The sequence below is a fragment of the Giraffa tippelskirchi genome, chromosome 9 (assembly GCF_054371585.1).
Source record: "Giraffa tippelskirchi isolate mGirTip1 chromosome 9, T2T-mGirTip1v1.2.pri, whole genome shotgun sequence".
Classification (NCBI taxonomy): domain Eukaryota; kingdom Metazoa; phylum Chordata; class Mammalia; order Artiodactyla; family Giraffidae; genus Giraffa; species Giraffa tippelskirchi.
In genome coordinates, this window is record NC_137283.1 from 26229534 (window position 1) to 26247305 (window position 17772).

The window sequence follows — 17772 nt, forward strand, 5'->3', positions numbered from 1 at the left end:
TCCAATTCTTGTTAATCTGTCTATCTAATTAAAAGAGCAAAGGTCACATTCTCAGAGACTTTGAAAATGTACAGCTACTGTCCATTTACATTATTTTGGACCATGTCTGTTTGCATTATTTTCTATTTCTACCCTTTTCATTTTATCATTTAGCTATTATTTTGGTCAGGAGTGTTCCATGTTATATAAAAGTACACATATTTCTGTATTGACTTCTATATAATTTAAGTTTAAGTAAGTTAAATAGTTTAAGAAAAAATTAAGTAAATAATAGAGCATTTTGTCATAGGATGTGGCTTACCAAAACTGCAGAGGTGTCCTTCTAATGACTGACGTTTAGGAAGCATTGAGGGAACAATCACTGTGTGGGAACAGACTCTAGGGATCGTGAGATCACCAGCTTCCAGTTAGATACTCCATAAACACTACCCTGACCAGAAAAAAAAAAAATCCCCGAGTCGTTAATATGAGCTTGATGTTGAAATAGAAACTAATACCTCTAAGGTAACTTGGGTATTGGATACAATTAAAAATATGGCTGAAGGGTCTTTGACCAAGTTTTTATCTTTTATATGTCACTCTTGCAATAGTTATGATAGGAGAAGCTGATATCTAAATCCTGTAAAGGATCAGTTCATTTCAGTTGCTCAGTCGTGTCCAACTCTTTGCGACCCCATGGACTTCAGCATGCCAGGCCTCCCTGTCCATCACCAAACTTATACTCAAAAATTTACTTTTGGGTTTACTCAAACTATGTCCATTGAGCTGGTAATGCCATCCAACCATCTCATCCTCTGGCATTCCTTTCTCCTCCCTCCTTCAATCTTTCCCAGCATCAGGGTCTTTTCAACTGAGTCAGTTCTTTACATCACATGGCCAAAGTACTGGGATTTCAGCTTCAACATCAGTCTTTCCAATGAATATTCAGGACTGATTTCCTTTAGGATGGACTGGTTTGATCTCCTTGCAGTCCAAGGGACTCTCAAGAGTCTTCTCCAACACCATAGTTCAAAAGTATCAATTCTTCATGCTCAGCTTTCTTTGTAGCCCAGCTGTCACATCCATACATGACCACTGGAAAAACCATAATTTTGACTAGACGGACCATTGTTGCCAAAGTAATGTCTCTACTTTTTAATATGCTGTCTAGTTTGGTCATAACTTTTCTTCCAAGGAGCAAATGTCTTCTAATTTCATGGCTGCAGACACCATCTGCAGTGATTTTGGAGCCCAGTCTGTCAGTTTCCACTGTTTCCCCATTTATTTGCCATGAAGTGATGAGACCAGATGCCATGATCTTAGTTTTCTGAATGTTGAGCTTTAAGCCAACTTCTTCACTCTCCTCTTTCACTTTCATCACGAGGCTCTTTAGTTCTTCTCTTTCTGCCAGAAGAGTCATGTCATCTGCATGTCTGAGGCTATTGATGTTTCTCCTGGCAATCTTGATTCCAGCTTGTGTTTCATCCAGTCCAACATTCCAGTCCAAATGATGTACTCTGCATTTATGTTAAATAAGCAGGGTGACAATATACAGCCTTGACGTACTCCTTTCCCGATTTGGAACCAGTCTATTGTCCCATGCCCAGTTCTAACTGTTGCTTCTTGACCTGCATCAAGGTTTTTGAGGAGGCAGATGGTTGGTCTGGTATTCCCATTTCTTTAAGAATTTTCCACAGTTTGTTGTGATCCACACAGTCAAACACTTTGGCATAGTCAATATAGCAGAAGTAGATGTTTTTCTGGAACTCTCTTGCTTTTTCAGTGACCCAAGAGATGTTGGCAGTTTGATCTCTGGTTCCACGGCCTTTTCTAAATCCAGCTTGAATAGCTGGGAGTTCACGGTTTACGTACTGTTGGAGCCTGGCTCGGAGAATTTTGAGCATTACTTTGCTAGCATGTGAGACGAGTGCAATTGTGGGTAGTTTGAACATTCTTTGGCATTTCCTTTCTTTGGGATTGGAATGAAAACTGACCTTTTCCCATCCTGTGGCCACTGCTGAATTTTCCAGATTTGCTGGCATATTGAGTGCCGCACTTTCACAGCATCGTCTTTTTAGGATTTGAAATAGCTCATCTGGAATTCCATCACCTCCACTAGCTTTGTTCGTAGTGATGCTTCCGAAGATCCACTTGACTGCGCATTCCAAGTCTGGCTCTAGGTGAGTGATCACACCATCGTTAATATTTGGGTCATGAAGATCCTTTTAGTACAGTTCTTCTGTGTATTCTTGCCACCTCTTCTTAATATCTTCTGCTCCTGTTAAATCCATACCATTTCTGTCCTTTATTGTGATCATCTTTGCTTGAAATTTTCCCTTGGAATCTCTAATTTTCTTGAAGAGATCTCTCGTCTTTCCCATTCTATTGTTTTCCTCTATTTATTTGCATTGATCACTGAGGAAGGCTTTCTTATCTTTCCTTGCTATTCTTTGGAAATCTGCATTCAAATGGGCATATCTTTCCTTTTCTCCTTTGCCTTTTGCTTCTCTTCTTTTTATAGCTATTTGTAAGGCCTTCTCAGACAACCATTTTGCCTTTTTGCATTTCTTTTTCTTGGGGATGTTCTTGATCACTACCTCCTGCACAATGTCACGAACCTCCATCCATAGTTCTTCAGGCACTCTGTCTATCAGATCTAATCCTTTGAATCTATAAAGGATCATTTATTCCGATGTATTGGTACCAAAGAAAGACAAAAACATTTTGATGTAAAGCATTGCTTATTACTGCCCTAAATATAGACCTCTACAAATAACTTGTCATCAAAGTGTCAGATGAAACTATTAATCAGAAAAACTAACATTGTTTCCAGCATTAGGGCCTATCTTCATCTTTCAGTGGCTGCCAGTTATTTCTGTTCCTTGAGTGAGCAGTGTCCATCTGTAAAACAGGTGGCCATGTCATAGCCATTTGGGATGTGTTGGAGGAACTTAACTTGGTTGGTCAGAAATACAGAGGTGACTCACATCTGCCACCAATTCCCTCAGGGACCTTCACAGTTAAAACTACCACTCAGGTTTCAGAAATAGTCTATTGGTTAGACTGTTGCAAGGTTCCTGTGTATGATTTACATGCAGTGTCAGGGCTTGGAAGACAACCCAGTTGCTGGGATGAATGATTAATATTGGAGTCTGTACAACAACAGGCTGTATAAAAGTGATTTTAAAAAGAGAAGAAATTCTGTTCTACCTTGCCTTCCAAATTGTTTTCAAAATACCTTTTTTCCCACTTAAAGTAGCAAATTATGCTTCTTGGCAGCCCAGCAGCAGCATTTATATCAAGAGTGCTTACCAGGGAATTAGTTTTTGCTGAAAATTTGTTTTATTGAAAGTTCATGTTATATTTGCAGGGATCAAGAGGTTTTCCAAGTTCCAAGGTTTATTTTATACTTTGACTTTTAGGCAATGCCAAAGAATGCTCAAACTACCGCACAATTGCACTCATCTCACATGCTAGTAAAGTAATGCTCAAAATTCTCCAAGCCAGGCTTCAGCAATACGTGAACCGTGAACTTCCAGATGTTCAAGCTGGTTTTAGAAAAGGCAGAGGAACCAGAGATCAAATTGCCAATATCCGCTGGATCATCGAAAAAGCAAGAGAGTTCCAGAAAAACATCTATTTCTGCTTTATTGACTATGCCAAAGCCTTTGACTGTGTGGATCACAATAAACTGTGGAAAATTCTGAAAGAGATGGGAATACCAGACCATCTGACCTGTCTCTTGAGAAACCTGTATGCAGGTCAGGAAGCAACAGTTAGAACTGGACATGAAACAACAGACTGGTTCCGAATAGGAAAAGGAGTACGTCAAGGCTGTATATTGTCACCCTGCTTATTTAACTTCTATGCAGAGTACATCATGAGAAATGCTGGGCTGGAAGAAACACAAGCTGGAATCAAGATTGCCGGGAGAAATATCAATAACCTCAGATATGCGGATGACACCACCCTTATGGCAGAAAGTGAAGAAGAACTAAAGAGCCTCTTGATGAAGGTGAAGGAGGAGAGTGAAAAAGTTGGCTTAAAGCTTAACGTTCAGAAAACTAAGATCATGGCATCTGGTCCCATCACTCCATGGGAAATAGATGGGCAAACAGTGGAAACAGTGTCAGACTTTACTTTTTTGGGCTCCAGAATCACTGCTGATGGTGACTGCAGCCATGAAATTAAAAGATGCTTACTCCTTGGAAGGAAGGTTATGGCCAACCTAGATAGCATGTTTAAAAGCAGAGACATTACTTTGCCAACAAAAGTCCGTCTAGTCAAGACTATGGTTTTTCCAGTGGTCATGTATGGATGTGAGAGTTGGACGGTGAAGAAAGCTGAGCGCCGCAGAATTGATGCTTTTGAACTGTGGTGTTGGAGAAGACTCTTGAGAGTCCCTTGGACTGCAAGGAGATCCAATCAATCCATCCTAAAAGAGATCAATCCTGGGTGTTCATTGGAAGGTCTGATGTTGAAGCTGAAGCTCCAATACTTTGGCCACCTCACGCGAAGGGTTGACTCATTGGAAAAGACCCTAATGCTGGGTAGGATTGGGGGCGGGAGGAGAAGGGGACGACAGAGGATGAGATGGTTGGATGGCATCACCGACTCGATGAACATGGGTTTGGGTAGACTCCGGGAGTTGGTGATGAACAGAGAGGCCTGGCGTGCTGCAATTCATGGGGTCGCAGAGAGTCGGACACGACTGAGTGAGTGAACTGAACTGACTTTTAGCATGCAGTATATCTCGCAACGTACTTTCAGCTTACCTGTATTTAGTGATGAGCTGCCTGCTTCCTTATCTTCACCTGGTGTGGGTTATTATGTAGTGTTTTTCTTTCAATACAGAGTGGTTTTTAAATTCTATCAGAAATTTCATTATCATCATCATCTAGGAAAATATATGGGGAAATTAACAAACTTCTCTTCTAATTCATCTCATGTACTCTGGACTTTCCCTTAGCATTTACTTCAAAGGTGACTGGCTTATAAATCCATTTACTGTTTATATATGTAACATGTTCTGTAAATATGATCTTTGCTTTTAGAAATCTATGTAATTAGATGAAGAAATGATTAGATAAGTAAATAATTCTTAATTACTTACCAAAGTTCTTTGAGTTTTTCAAATATAATAAAAAAATGTACTGTCATTAACACATGAGTATGAACCTGAAATCAGCTACAGCAAAATTAAATGGAGCTTTTGGTAGTGAGGGAGGCTTGTTCATTTGGATTTGTGAATTGATTATCCCCCTGACATACCCTACCCCTCATACTCTCAAAGTAGACTATTTTCTCACCTGTCTTAGAGTCTCTGCATATGTGTAAGTCTCTAGTGTAGACCATTTTTTCTAACCCTCTTTTGCTGGATAGCTTCTGTTCTATTGCAGATATTAACTCAACTATCAATATGTTAAGACTCCAGAAACTCATAGATTTGTCTGTATACTTTGACCTTGCATTACACTGTACTTTTACATTGATTTGTAGTAGTCATTTGATTAATGGCCATCTTTCAGCTGTCAGCTCCATGAACATAAGGACTGTTTTTTTGTTTGTTTGTTTGTTTTTTCCCTCACCATTATATCCCCAGTGACTAAAGTATAGCCATTGTTTAATGAATATTTTTTGAATCAATGATCATATTGAAAAAGATAGTGCTTTTTATAAAGAGCTAAAATTCATATGACTTAGGGAAATGTCTCCCTCATCTTAAAACCCTGTTTAACCTGTAGGAACAGGGCTCTTCTGTTACTGAAAAGCTCCATTTTCAAGTAATGCTATGATCAGCAGCATAGAAAAAGGACTTGCTTTCTGAAAGACTGAAATTATACTGCTGCAGTTTGAGGGAGATGTTTTAAGGGAAATAGGGATAGGGAAATGAAGATTTGCTTCTGTATTGTTCTAATTCTAGTCCATTCTATTTGAGGTGGGGGAAAGGAGAATTTAGGAAAACTGTATAAAGAAAGAGTAAAACACTAATTTAAGAGATAATCAATTAGAAGCTAATTTATGCAGAGAGTTATTAGTGCTCCTAACAATTTATTCAAAGAGTATTAATGTTTGTAATGTTTGTAAGTTGCTTTATGTGAATTATGACTACACTTAAGGGATTACAAGCTTGTTTCTAAATATTTCTAAATGATAGATGTAATTTTACTGATGACTATATTGAAAAATAATCTATCAAGTGCTGTTATACTGTATATAAACTAATTCTACTTGGATTTTTTTTTTTTTTTTGGACACACTTCTCCTATTCTCTTTATTGTAATCAGTAATTAATTACATGTATTTTAACCATTAACAGTGAAAACGGATGGGGACAAGATTGGTTTGGTCAAAGTGAAACTTCCTTTTGGAATTCCCTTGTCATTTTTTAGGACATCAGTGAACTAAGACGGACTGGAATGGGTGAGTTTAACTCACATGACCATTATATCTACTACTATGGGCAGGAATCCCTTAGAAGAAATGGAGTAGCCATCACAGTCAACAAAAGAGTCCGAAATGCAGTACTTGTATGCAATCTCAAAAATGAAAGAATGATCTCTGTTCGTTTCCAAGGCAAACCATTCAATATCACGGTAATTCAAGTCTATGCCCCGACCAGTAACACCAAAGAAGCTGAAGTTGAACAGTTCTATGAAGACCTACAGGACCTTCCTGAACTAACACCCAAAAAAGATGTCCTTTTCATTATAGGGGACTAGAATGCAAAAGTAGGAAGTCAAGAAACACCTGGAATAACAGGCAAATTTGGCCTTGGAGTACAGAATGAAGCAAGGCAAAAGATAATAGAGTTCTGCCAAGAGAAAGCACTGGTCATAGAACAACAACACAAGAGAAGACTCTGCACATGGGCATCACCAGATGGTCAACAGTGAAATCAGATTGATTATATTATTTGCAGCCAAAGATGGAGAAGCTCTATACAGACAGCAAAAACAAGACCAGGAGCTGACTGTGGCTCAGATCATGAACTCCTTATTGCCAAATTCAGACTTAAATTGAAGAAAGTAGGGAAAACCACTAGACCATTCAGGTATGACCTAAATCACATCCCTATGACTATACAGTGGAAGTGAGAAATAGATTTAAAGGACTAGATCTGATAGAATACCTGATGAACTATGGATGGAGGTTCGTGACATTGTACAGGAGACAGGGATCAAGACCATCCTCAAGAAAAAGAAATGCTAAAAAGCAAAATGGCTGTCTGAGGAGGCCTTATAATTAGCCTTGAAAAGACGGGAAGCGAAAAGCAAAGGAGAAAAGGAAAGATATACCCATTTGAATGTAGAGTTCCAAAGAATAGCAAGGAGAGATAAGAAAGCCTTCCTCAGCGATCAATGCAAAGAAATAGAGGAAAACAATAGAATGGGAAAGACTAGAGATCTCTTCAAGAAAATTAGAGATACCAAGGGAATATTTCATGCAATGATGGGCACAGTAAAGGACAGAAATGGTATGGACCTAACAGAAGCAGAAGATATTAAGAAGAGATGGCAAGAATACACAGAAGAATTATACAAAAAAGATCTTCATGATCCAGATAACCATGATGGTGTGATCACTCACCTAGAGCCAGATATCCTGGAATGGGAAGTCAAGTGGGCCTTAGAAAGCATCACTACGAACAAAGCCAGTGGAGGTGATGGAATTCCAGTTGAGCTATTTCAAATCCTGAAAGATGATGCTGTGAAAGTGCTGCACTCGATATGCCAGCAAATTTGGAAAACTCAGCAGTGGTCACAGGATTGGAAAAAATTAGTTTACATTCCAATCCCAAAGAAGGGCAATGCCAAAGAATGCTCGAACTACCACACAATTGCACTCATCTCACACGCTAGTAAAGTAATGCTTAAAATTCTCCAAGCCAGGCTTCAGCAGTACGTGAACTGTGAACTTTCAGATTTTTTTTATCTTTTTTTAATGTCTGGGAATAGTCATTTTCATTTTAATAAGAAAGTATCAAATGGTCTAATTAATAGTATTTTTATTATTATTAAGTGTTTTATTCTTGTGAAAGAAATTGAAGTTTAGAATTATAGCCATGTTTTTTGACCATTTCAACTATGGTCCTATTTACAGTGGTGCTTTTAGAGCCATAATTACACATTAGAATAACTGCTTCTTGAGAGCTATTATGTTCTCCCCCAAAATACACAAGCTATAAATGTATAGCCTGATGAATTTTCACAAAATGAATCCATTCAAGTAAACAACAGTGAAATCCAGAAACAAAGGAACCCCTATTCCAGAAGTCCTAGTGACTGCTTCATTGCAGTACTAAATATCCCACCAAAGATAGGCACAATCCAGATTTATAATATAATAGGTCAGTATCATTTTACTCTTTTCTATCTGATATATATCTTTTATTTATGTTGAGACTTGGCTATGCATGATCTGTGTAGTTATAGTTCATTGATTTTCATGGTCTATTAGTATTTTGTTAAACAAATATTTCACTGCTTATTAAGCTGCTTTATTGTGATGGATATTAGATTGTTTGCATCCTTTAGCTATTATGGATAGTACTACCACAGACGTTCTTATAAATGTCTTTGGTGAGCATATGCACACATATCTGTAAAGTTTGTAATAGGGGTGGAATTGCCGGGTTGTAGATTATGCTTATATCCTGCCTTAGTAGATATTTCTAAACAGAGTTCCAGAGTAATTGCACCAGTCTGCATTCCCATTAGTAATAATAAGAGTTCTGGTTGCTCCACATCCTTGGCGGGACTGGAAATTTCTTTCCTCTTTCATTCTGAGGTTGTATATACAAGATATGTGCCATGCGATTTATTGAACCTTTAATAAATAAACTTCCATAAATTTGTAAACATAACTTTTTTCACACACACATAAAACCCTGACTTAGGTTTCTATCCTAGAGAGCAGAGGTTATATATAAGGCACTTCTCTAACCTCAAGTGAATCATATATGGCAAGCATTTAATGAAATTTTGTTAGGATCAATCTTGACTCTTTATATTGCTTCAATTAAAAGACAACAGATAGGGTGAGAGAGAAAAAGTGCTGGAAGAGGAACAATATAAATTTAGTCTACTGAGAAAGACAAAAATTAAGGGCAGGATCCTTCTTAGTTTTTGCTGCATTTTATTTTTCATTAATGTATTCATCCACTCAATTTCATGATGGTTCTGAAAGAAAAACTCAATTGTTCCTTGTCTGCGTGTTCATTGCTTCCGTTTTCACTCAGTGTAAAAAATAATTAAAAGTTATATTTCTCTTGATCGTGAGCCTAGCTATATTTCTTCAGGAAGACGGTTTAAGTATTACATAAACTAGCTAAGTTATGTCTCTCTTCACCCATCAATACCGAAATGAACAGAAATGACAAACCCAACATCAGTCTTTTTTTTTTTTTTTTAACTTCTTCAAGAAACAAAACTAGCTTATGTGCCTAGAAACTGTATTCATGAATCTATGGACATAAAGAAAATCCTGCTTTCAGCCCCTTTTTACCCAACTGCTTTCAAAATAAGCAAATAAACACAGGAAATAATAATAGCTTACCCTAATGCCTTAATGGAATTTAATCGTAACAGTTCTTACTTCACTGAAAATAAGAGATTTCTACAGAAATGATAATCAACCTCCTGTGAGGATATGGAGCTCATAAAACCTGAGAGTTTCTAAAGGTCAGCAAGCATTGAAGGTTTTGTCCTAGGGATAAATTTCTAAATAACCCTGAGGAGAAAGAGAGAGAGGGAGAGAAAGGAAAAAGTTTAACTTGATGAAAGTAAAATGTGCAAACTTAACAGTTTCTGGATTATGATTTAATTACAGCCATCAATCACCTCACATCTGTCTATTCCCAGTACTCAAGAAAATCATGCTAAAGCCATACTGTCCAAACCATCAGAGAATGTATAGACCATTAAGAGTCCTAAGGATTTGAAGCAATATTTAAGAAATCACCCTAGAGAAGATCTTGGGAAATTACCTAAAAACAAGACAGTGGAATCCATCTTTCAACAAATACTAGGAAAACCCAAAAGTAAAATTATCCTTTTAATTTATAAGACAAACCACTCATTGCTTCCTTGTCTGTACCAGTTTAGAGATTTTCCCAGTAAGTGATCCTTTTCAAAAGGCTTTGCTTTCCAAATCATTTTATTTCAATCCATACTTTACTAATGCATGAAACTGGCCTGCAGTTAGTCATTTTATGAACATGATTTTACATTCTTTTAAAACGAGAACTATTTGAAGTTGAGCTTTTAGAAATACATTTGCTTCATTAATTGGCACTGGGAAACGCCAGCCAATGTCTTTATGGGCAGCTATTATTTTTTGGTTTAAAATGTTTAATTTCTTCTTACTGAGGGGTTCATACTGACTGTCCCTAAATTCTGTAGCAAAGGAATTAAATAGCATTAGGCTTTTTAAGCTTCAAAGAGCTCAGAAAAGTGTCTCAACCGTGGTAATCCCCTTGTCGTGCTGCGTTTATCTCCCACCAGATACCCAAGTGCTTCCCTCTTCTTCTCAGGCAGATAATTTCAGAGAGGCTGGAACAAGAGAAAAGAGTTGAGCTGGTGCTGAGCAGTGGATATAAAAAGAAGTGTCACCCTATTGGAAGTAAATAGACTCTGAGACTGTAATCTCTGCCCTTATTTATCTGTGAAACCATAAATGCTCAGGGGAAAGCTTGTCATTTATTTAGCTACAGAAACCTATGGCTGCAGTCCCGTGTGGTTTTTAACTTGTTTTTATTTCCATACTTTGCATTGGAGCAATCTTCTGTTTTATAACCACCTAGGTCTTCTCTCTAAATATGGGCTTTGTCCCAATGGTGTTGTTGAATATGGCCTTTAAGATTCTGTGTTTTCTGAATAATAATATGTTCATTACCTGTGTTTTCCAACAGAGTTCATCAGGTGATTTAATGATCAGAAACATTCAATTAAAGCACAGTGGAAAATATGTTTGTATGGTGCAGACAGGGGTGGACAGTGTTTCATCTGCTGCTGACCTCATAGTAAGAGGTAAGCATTAATGGCTCAGTGTTTTGTTTTTAAACATGTTAACTGAGCCTTCCTTGCTGAAGAAAAATGAGATAGCAATATGAGCATGCAAGTTATAATATTCATTTTATCCCCACCCCACCCAAATAGACCAGAAAGATGTACCAATGAGGACTGATGCTAATTCAAAGAAATAAAATCTCAGTTCTGTCATTCCAGTAGCTCTCACAGTAATAAGCATTCCACAGCTGCTGCCAAGCTGATGTGTTTTTGAACATATCATTAATTCAGTGATAGTGATAGTGTGTGTGTGTGTGTGTCTGTGTCTGTGTGTACTTCTAGAAAACCAGGATCATCCAGAATACCTCAGAAAATTTGCCAGTCTGAGCTACTGTCCAAAGTACTGATTTGCTGCTGGGCTGAAAAATGACCCAGAGTGCATTGTAGAATAAAACAGCTCTAGATAACAAACTGGAAACTACGGAGATGTCCCAGGAGATTAAAAGAAAAAAAAAAAAAAGAAAAAAAGGCTTCACGCAAAAGTGAAGGTTACTGAATTTGGAAAGGTACAGGAATCCTGCCAGAGGACTCAAAAAGCAGATGTCATTTGCAGTCGTGGAGTGTTATGCCTTAGGAATTTATGGCTCAAAATCCAGATTTAATATCTAGCAACAGGAATGCAAAAGAAAGAAAATGGTTGTTCAATTGCCAGGGAAATTTCCTTTTTCCATAAGTGCTTTTGAAATTGGGATCCATTGGAGGTATTCACGTGTCATGAGGCAGGTCTTCATGTTGGTTTATGGAATTGCTAACTAGAGTCGGACACAACTGAGTGACTGAACTGAACTGAACTGTTGTTTGCATTTTTGCCTTCCATAGGTTCACCTGGGCCACCAGAGAACGTGAAGGTAGATGAAATTACAGACACAACAGCCCAGCTCTCTTGGAAAGAAGGTACAGACAACCACAGCCCAGTTATAGCCTATTCTGTCCAGGCGAGGACGCCCTTCTCTGTGGGTTGGCAAACGGCCACAACAGGTAAAGGGGGTGAAGCAGATGCCACTGGTACAAATGAATGGATTTCAGTTCAACCCTAAGATGTGCAAACGTTTACCTCTCTGAAATATTCCTTTGTAGTGCCTGAGGTCATTGATGGGAAAACACACACAGCTACAGTAGTCGAGTTAAATCCATGGGTGGAGTACGAATTTCGGGTTGTAGCCAGTAACAAAATCGGAGGTGGAGAACCCAGTTTACCCTCAGAAAAAGTAAGAACTGAAGAGGCAGGTTAGTGTTTTTGTTTTCTGAGTCCTGGCTTCATAGGTCTTCCTCGGTGTGTGTTTCCACTTCTCTTGCCCTTGATCCCCAGGCCGGCAGGGATTCAGCCTCAATAATGCCTCGTTGCAATTATCTGACCTATCTCACAGCAGACTGGCCATATGGCATTTGTCAAAAGACACACGTGTAAGTGAATCTCATGTAGTGTGACATTTGCAAGAGTTCAGTCCAGCGTCGGCCTTCATTAGTGCATGTAGAGTGACTGTGTTTTTGTCACTTAAGGTTATAATTACTATCTGACATCGTCACCCTGTTAACAGGGGAAGTGCTGTTTTCATTTATAACAAGCATCGACAAATTGGTAGGATAATGACTTTTGGGAGATCAGCTGCTAGGAAATCTCATTCTGCCCTCCAAGCTCAGTGAATGAGCTTGAGTGATTGATGAATAGGTATATTTTGGCTCCTTGAGTATTAAATTAAGAGAGAATTATTTTTAAAATTTTAATGAGGGGCGACTATTAATATTAACCATAAGACCCCTTTGTAATGCTAAAAACAGCCTAACATTGAAACCGCAGAACAGGAAGTGTATATGGTATCACATTATTGAGGCATCAGACAGGATTTAAGACTTCGCTTTTCAGAATCTGTAGACTAAAATTGTGTTTGAAATACAGCCGATGTATCACTTTGGAACAAAGCCAAGATAGAAGTCATGAAATATATTTCAGTAATTTTAATGATGCTTTCTCACTTAGGACAATGCATAGAATGTTCGTGCCAGGGATTATGAGAAATTGGGGAGCCACGTCTGTCTTGAGGCTCTGCTCATTTATTCACAGAAATATGTTTAGAAAGTTTCTGCTGTGTGCTGAGCACTTTCTAGGTACAGTGGGTAGAGCTGTGAACACAACAAGGACCTAACTTTAGGTATCTTACACTCTAGGTGTGTCATGAGATTTACAAAACATAAATTTCTGTTAGTGAGAAATCTAATGCCCGTGTGAGATTCATGAAAGAACAGGATTTAAAGATTTCAATGTGAGTCATTTTTATATAAAGCCAATGTTCTGAGAACTCTATCTTTACTTAGAGTAGTCACAAGATAAATCTCCGTGCTTATGTGGATAGGCCTAGAGATTATCATACCAAGTAAAATTAAGGCAGAAAGAAAGGCACATTATCATATGATATTACTTATATGTGGACTCTAAAAACATGGTACAAATGAACTGATTTACAAAACAGAAATAGATTCACAGACATAGAAAAGAAACATTCCCAAAGGGAGAAGGAAAGGGGCAGGATAAATTAGAAATTTGGGATTAACAGATACACACTACTATATATAAAATAGATAAACAACCAGGACCTACTGTATAGCACAGGGAACTATATTCAGTATCTTCCAATAACTATAAGGGAAAAGAATCTGAAAAAAATATATATGTATGTGTACATATGTATGTATATATGTCTGTAACTGAATCCCTTTGCTGTACACCTAAAACATTGTTAATCAACTATATTTCAATTAAAAAAAAAGTAGCTTTGACACTTGGGGAAAAAAATTTCCATGCTGGATTGGTTTATCATAGTCCCACGTGAAACGCTTTTTCTCATTTTATTAACCTTCATACTGTGTAATTTTTTCTTACTGTTTGTGATATTTTGAATCTTTAATAATTTTATGCAAATGTAAATTATGTGATTATTTAGAGATACACACATACATATTGCATGTATATACACACATGCACACATGCACACACACACGTCATATGCCAATTATAGAATTATTCAGATATTAAAAGTAAACAATGTTGAGTCGTCCTTCCAATAAATATTACCAAATGTGAACAGGGTTTCATTTCTTCTCTCTAACCTGTGTAGTGCCGGAAGTGCCTCCTTCAGAAGTCAGTGGAGGAGGTGGGAGCCGGTCTGAACTGGTGATCACCTGGGATGTAAGTGTCTGGGCAGCGTCTGCCCCGTTAGGGTGATGGTCTTCCCACAGCCAAGGCTTCCTGGGTGATGCTGGTGGTGCTAGTGATGGTGGTAGAGCTATTAATACTGGCTCATATTTTTTAATGTTCACTTTGTGTTAATCTCTGTTCCTAGCATTTCACAATTTTTTTTTTCATTTTATCCTCACAACATTTTCTTTATAGGTTAAAAACACTAAGGCATAGAGATATTAAATAACTTGCCCAAGGTCATCTGGCTGGGGATGAGTCAAGTCTAGACTGTTGACTCTGGAGCTGTTCCCCCATTGATGATGCACATGCCACTTCTCCACGCAGTGCTGCTTTGGGCCATTCTCTCAGCCTTTGCTTTATGTCGTAATTAGGAAAAATGTTAATTAACAAAACCAGAAAACACTAGAGTTGTCTCTATTTTGAAGATGTTGATGGAGAAATAAGAAGTCAAGAGATCATGGAGTATCAATAGAAAGTTTTGACATGATACAAATACAGCTTTGAGTTTAAAACCTTCTTTTTACTTCCTTTTTTAAAGCTTTACTCTTGCACTGAATTATCATGTCAATATATAATTTTTTCTATAAGATCAACGTTAGGGAGAAGACGATTTTTATTTAATATAGAGATGCAGTATTTCAACTGAAAGTATATCTTTATTATTCAGAACTCAGATTGCGGCTACAGGATGCTCAAAAATCTAAATTATTTTGGAAAATTCTAGTTAGTTATCTGGATGGCTGAGAGAGTGGCGTGTGTCTATTTTAAAGCAGCTCACTGTCTCCCTGTCCCTTTTCTCCTTTCTTAATCCAGCCACTTCGTACAATGAAGATTATTATTTGATGACTTTTAGAAAAGACTCCATATTATAGCTGAATTTATTTTTGCCTTGCCCTCATGTGAAAGTATGATTTAATATGTCTTTCCTTTATAGCCAGTCCCTGAAGAACTACAGAATGGTGAAGGTTTTGGGTATGTTGTTGCTTTCCGCCCTCTTGGAGTAACCAACTGGATCCAGACAGTGGTCACATCTCCTGATACTCCAAGATACGTCTTTAGGAATGAAAGCATCCTGCCATTTTCACTGTATGAAGTTAAAGTGGGTGTTTATAATAACAAAGGTGAAGGACCGTTTAGCCCAGTGACAACAGTTTTCTCTGCAGAAGAAGGTATGGAAAGGCTATCAATGATTTTTCAACTTTACAATGGTGTGAAGTGGGACACATATTCAGTGGAAATTTTACTTTGGTTCAGTCTTTTCCTGGGCTGGTGATGTGGAGTCAAATAATGTATCAGGGTGTTGGACAGCAGTAGACACAGATCCTAGTTGGCCAGGCAACCATAGGGGTCAACAGTGGATACACGTATGACCATTCTGTACCATTTAACCATTCTCCATTCTGTTTTTCACTTTAAGTACAGTAGCCAATAAATTACACGGGATGTTCAACACTTTATTGTAAAATAGGCCTTGTATTAAATGACTTTTCCCAACTGGAGTCTAATGTAAGTGTTCAGGGCCTGTTTAAGGTAGGCTAAGCTAAGCTAGAGCTTCCCTGGTAGCTCAGCTGGTAAAGAATCCGCCCGCCTGCAATGCTGGAGACCCTGGTTTGATTCCTGGGTTGGGAAGATCCCCTGGAGAAGAGTCAGGCCACCCACTCCAGTATTCTTGGACTTCACTGGTGGTTCAGCAGGTAAAGAATCTGCTTGCAATGTGGAAGACCTGGGTTGGGAAGATCCCCTGGAGGAGGGCATGGCAGCCCAGTCTAGTATTCTAGACTGGAGAAACCCCATGGCCAGAGGGGCCTGGCAGGCTACAATCCATGGGGTCGCAAAGGGTAGAACATGATTAAGCAGCTAAGCACACACAGCACAGGCTAAGCTATGCTATTCAATATATTAGGTGTATTAAATGCATTTTCAACTTATATTTTTGAATGACTATGTGTTTGTTGTTATGTAACCTCATCATAAATGGAGGAAGCTCTTTTTCTCGGTTCCAAACTTAATAATCCAATTGTGATCCAAAACGCCAATTTGAAAGTTCTTTGTGAGTTCAGATATATTTCTTCAAAAGAAGAATGTTTGAAGTCACAGTTAGAGTCCTCATCCAGGTAATAAAGATCAACCATGCTTACCTGAAGTGTGAAGCTCAGTGAATAGTCAGAGGGGTTCACAATTAGTTAAACATCTGTTCAGGGGAAATTCATTGAATTCTAGTCTGTGAAGCAGGGAGCAGCTCTGCCTTCCAGAGCTTTCTTCTTTTGGGGGTAAGATTAAGATAATCTCTTTGAATAGCCCTAGTCTCAAGTTATAAAGTTGTTCCTAAGAGCTAAGAGGTTTTAGCAGATTGGAGAGGGAAGACCACAAGTATGACCTTGGAGAAGCACAGAATGTGCAGGTTCAAGGATGGGGTTCACCAGTTCCGGTTGGTTTAGACTCACACACACTCCACTCTGGACTCATTCCCTTTGTCTGCCTTTCTGTCCTAGTTATTGCACCTCTTTAGAAAATAATAGTAGTGTTAGGAGAAGTCTATAAAGCCATTTTGTAGGTCAAAAGCAGCTGAATATTTGCTAGCTCATGTGGTTCTACCTAATTAGAATGGCAGGAGTAGCAAGTATTGAATGCTTACTATGAGCCAGACATTACCTAATTTGAATTTTCCAAAGAGGAATGATGTGTTGGTACTGTTGTCATTTCCCACTTACATAGGAGAAAATGGAAGCTTGATGAAAAATTAATGAATTTGCCAAAATCCATACAGACCTATTGAGCTAGTATTTTAACTTAGGCTTTTGCTCTTGAATAGTCTGAGCTCATGAAATATGATTTCACAGCATCTCCTCTATCCACCAAGCCTTACAGTAAATTGCAGAAGTGGGTCCACAGTTGTCATTCCTAAAAACAAATAAGGAAAGCTCACTTTTTCATCATACCATCGCCCCCTATTTTTGTTCTTTTTCCACAGAGTTCTGAGAGAAAAAGGAAAAGGCTTTATCAAAATTTTTGCGGCAGAAAGAGCTTTTAAATTCATAGATAGAACTCTTCTCCAAGAGTTACTGAGAAGGATTATCATTACAAAGGCAGATCAGGGGTCTGAGGAGTGATGGTATTTGACCAGGGCGTTTTGGGTGCTGTCCACCATGTGCATCCTGGACAGGATGGGGGCTGGCAGCTAGGAAGGAGGTGACAGCCAGAGCCTTTTAGTATCCTCTTGCCTCCTGCACATTCCTTCTCCTGTTACCGTTCCTGCCACCACTGATGAGTCAGTTAAAGGTCTTTCTGTCTTTTCCAGATGTCAGAATCTGACTTGACTCGTCTTTGAAAAAAGCGCGAGTTATTGGAAATATCCTCAGACATTTCAGTGAACCAAAGGGGGAGGTATTGAATAGCAGACCTCATGAAGAGCCTTAATCAAGTAAACTCTGAGCCCTCAGAAATCTAGGGCCTCTCTAGGGCACCAGGGCCCAGGGCTGATTGACTGGCCTCAAGTCTTCCTTGTTTCTCCAAGCCCATGTTCTCAAG

General features: G+C 38.4%; 1 protein-coding gene across 5 annotated transcripts in view; it reads left to right on the forward strand.

The window, feature by feature from the left end:
- The window catches only part of CNTN3 (contactin 3), a 380656-nt gene that overhangs the window by 315184 nt on the left and 47700 nt on the right, over positions 1-17772 (forward strand). For all 5 annotated transcript variants that reach the window (XM_081528272.1, XM_081528273.1, XM_081528271.1 and 2 more), the window contains 5 exons: positions 10892-11009; positions 11868-12026; positions 12126-12275; positions 14162-14232; positions 15179-15413. In XM_081528272.1, the coding sequence (XP_081384398.1) occupies positions 10892-11009; positions 11868-12026; positions 12126-12275; positions 14162-14232; positions 15179-15413 (733 nt within the window). The remainder of the gene's footprint in view (positions 1-10891; positions 11010-11867; positions 12027-12125; positions 12276-14161; positions 14233-15178; positions 15414-17772) is intronic.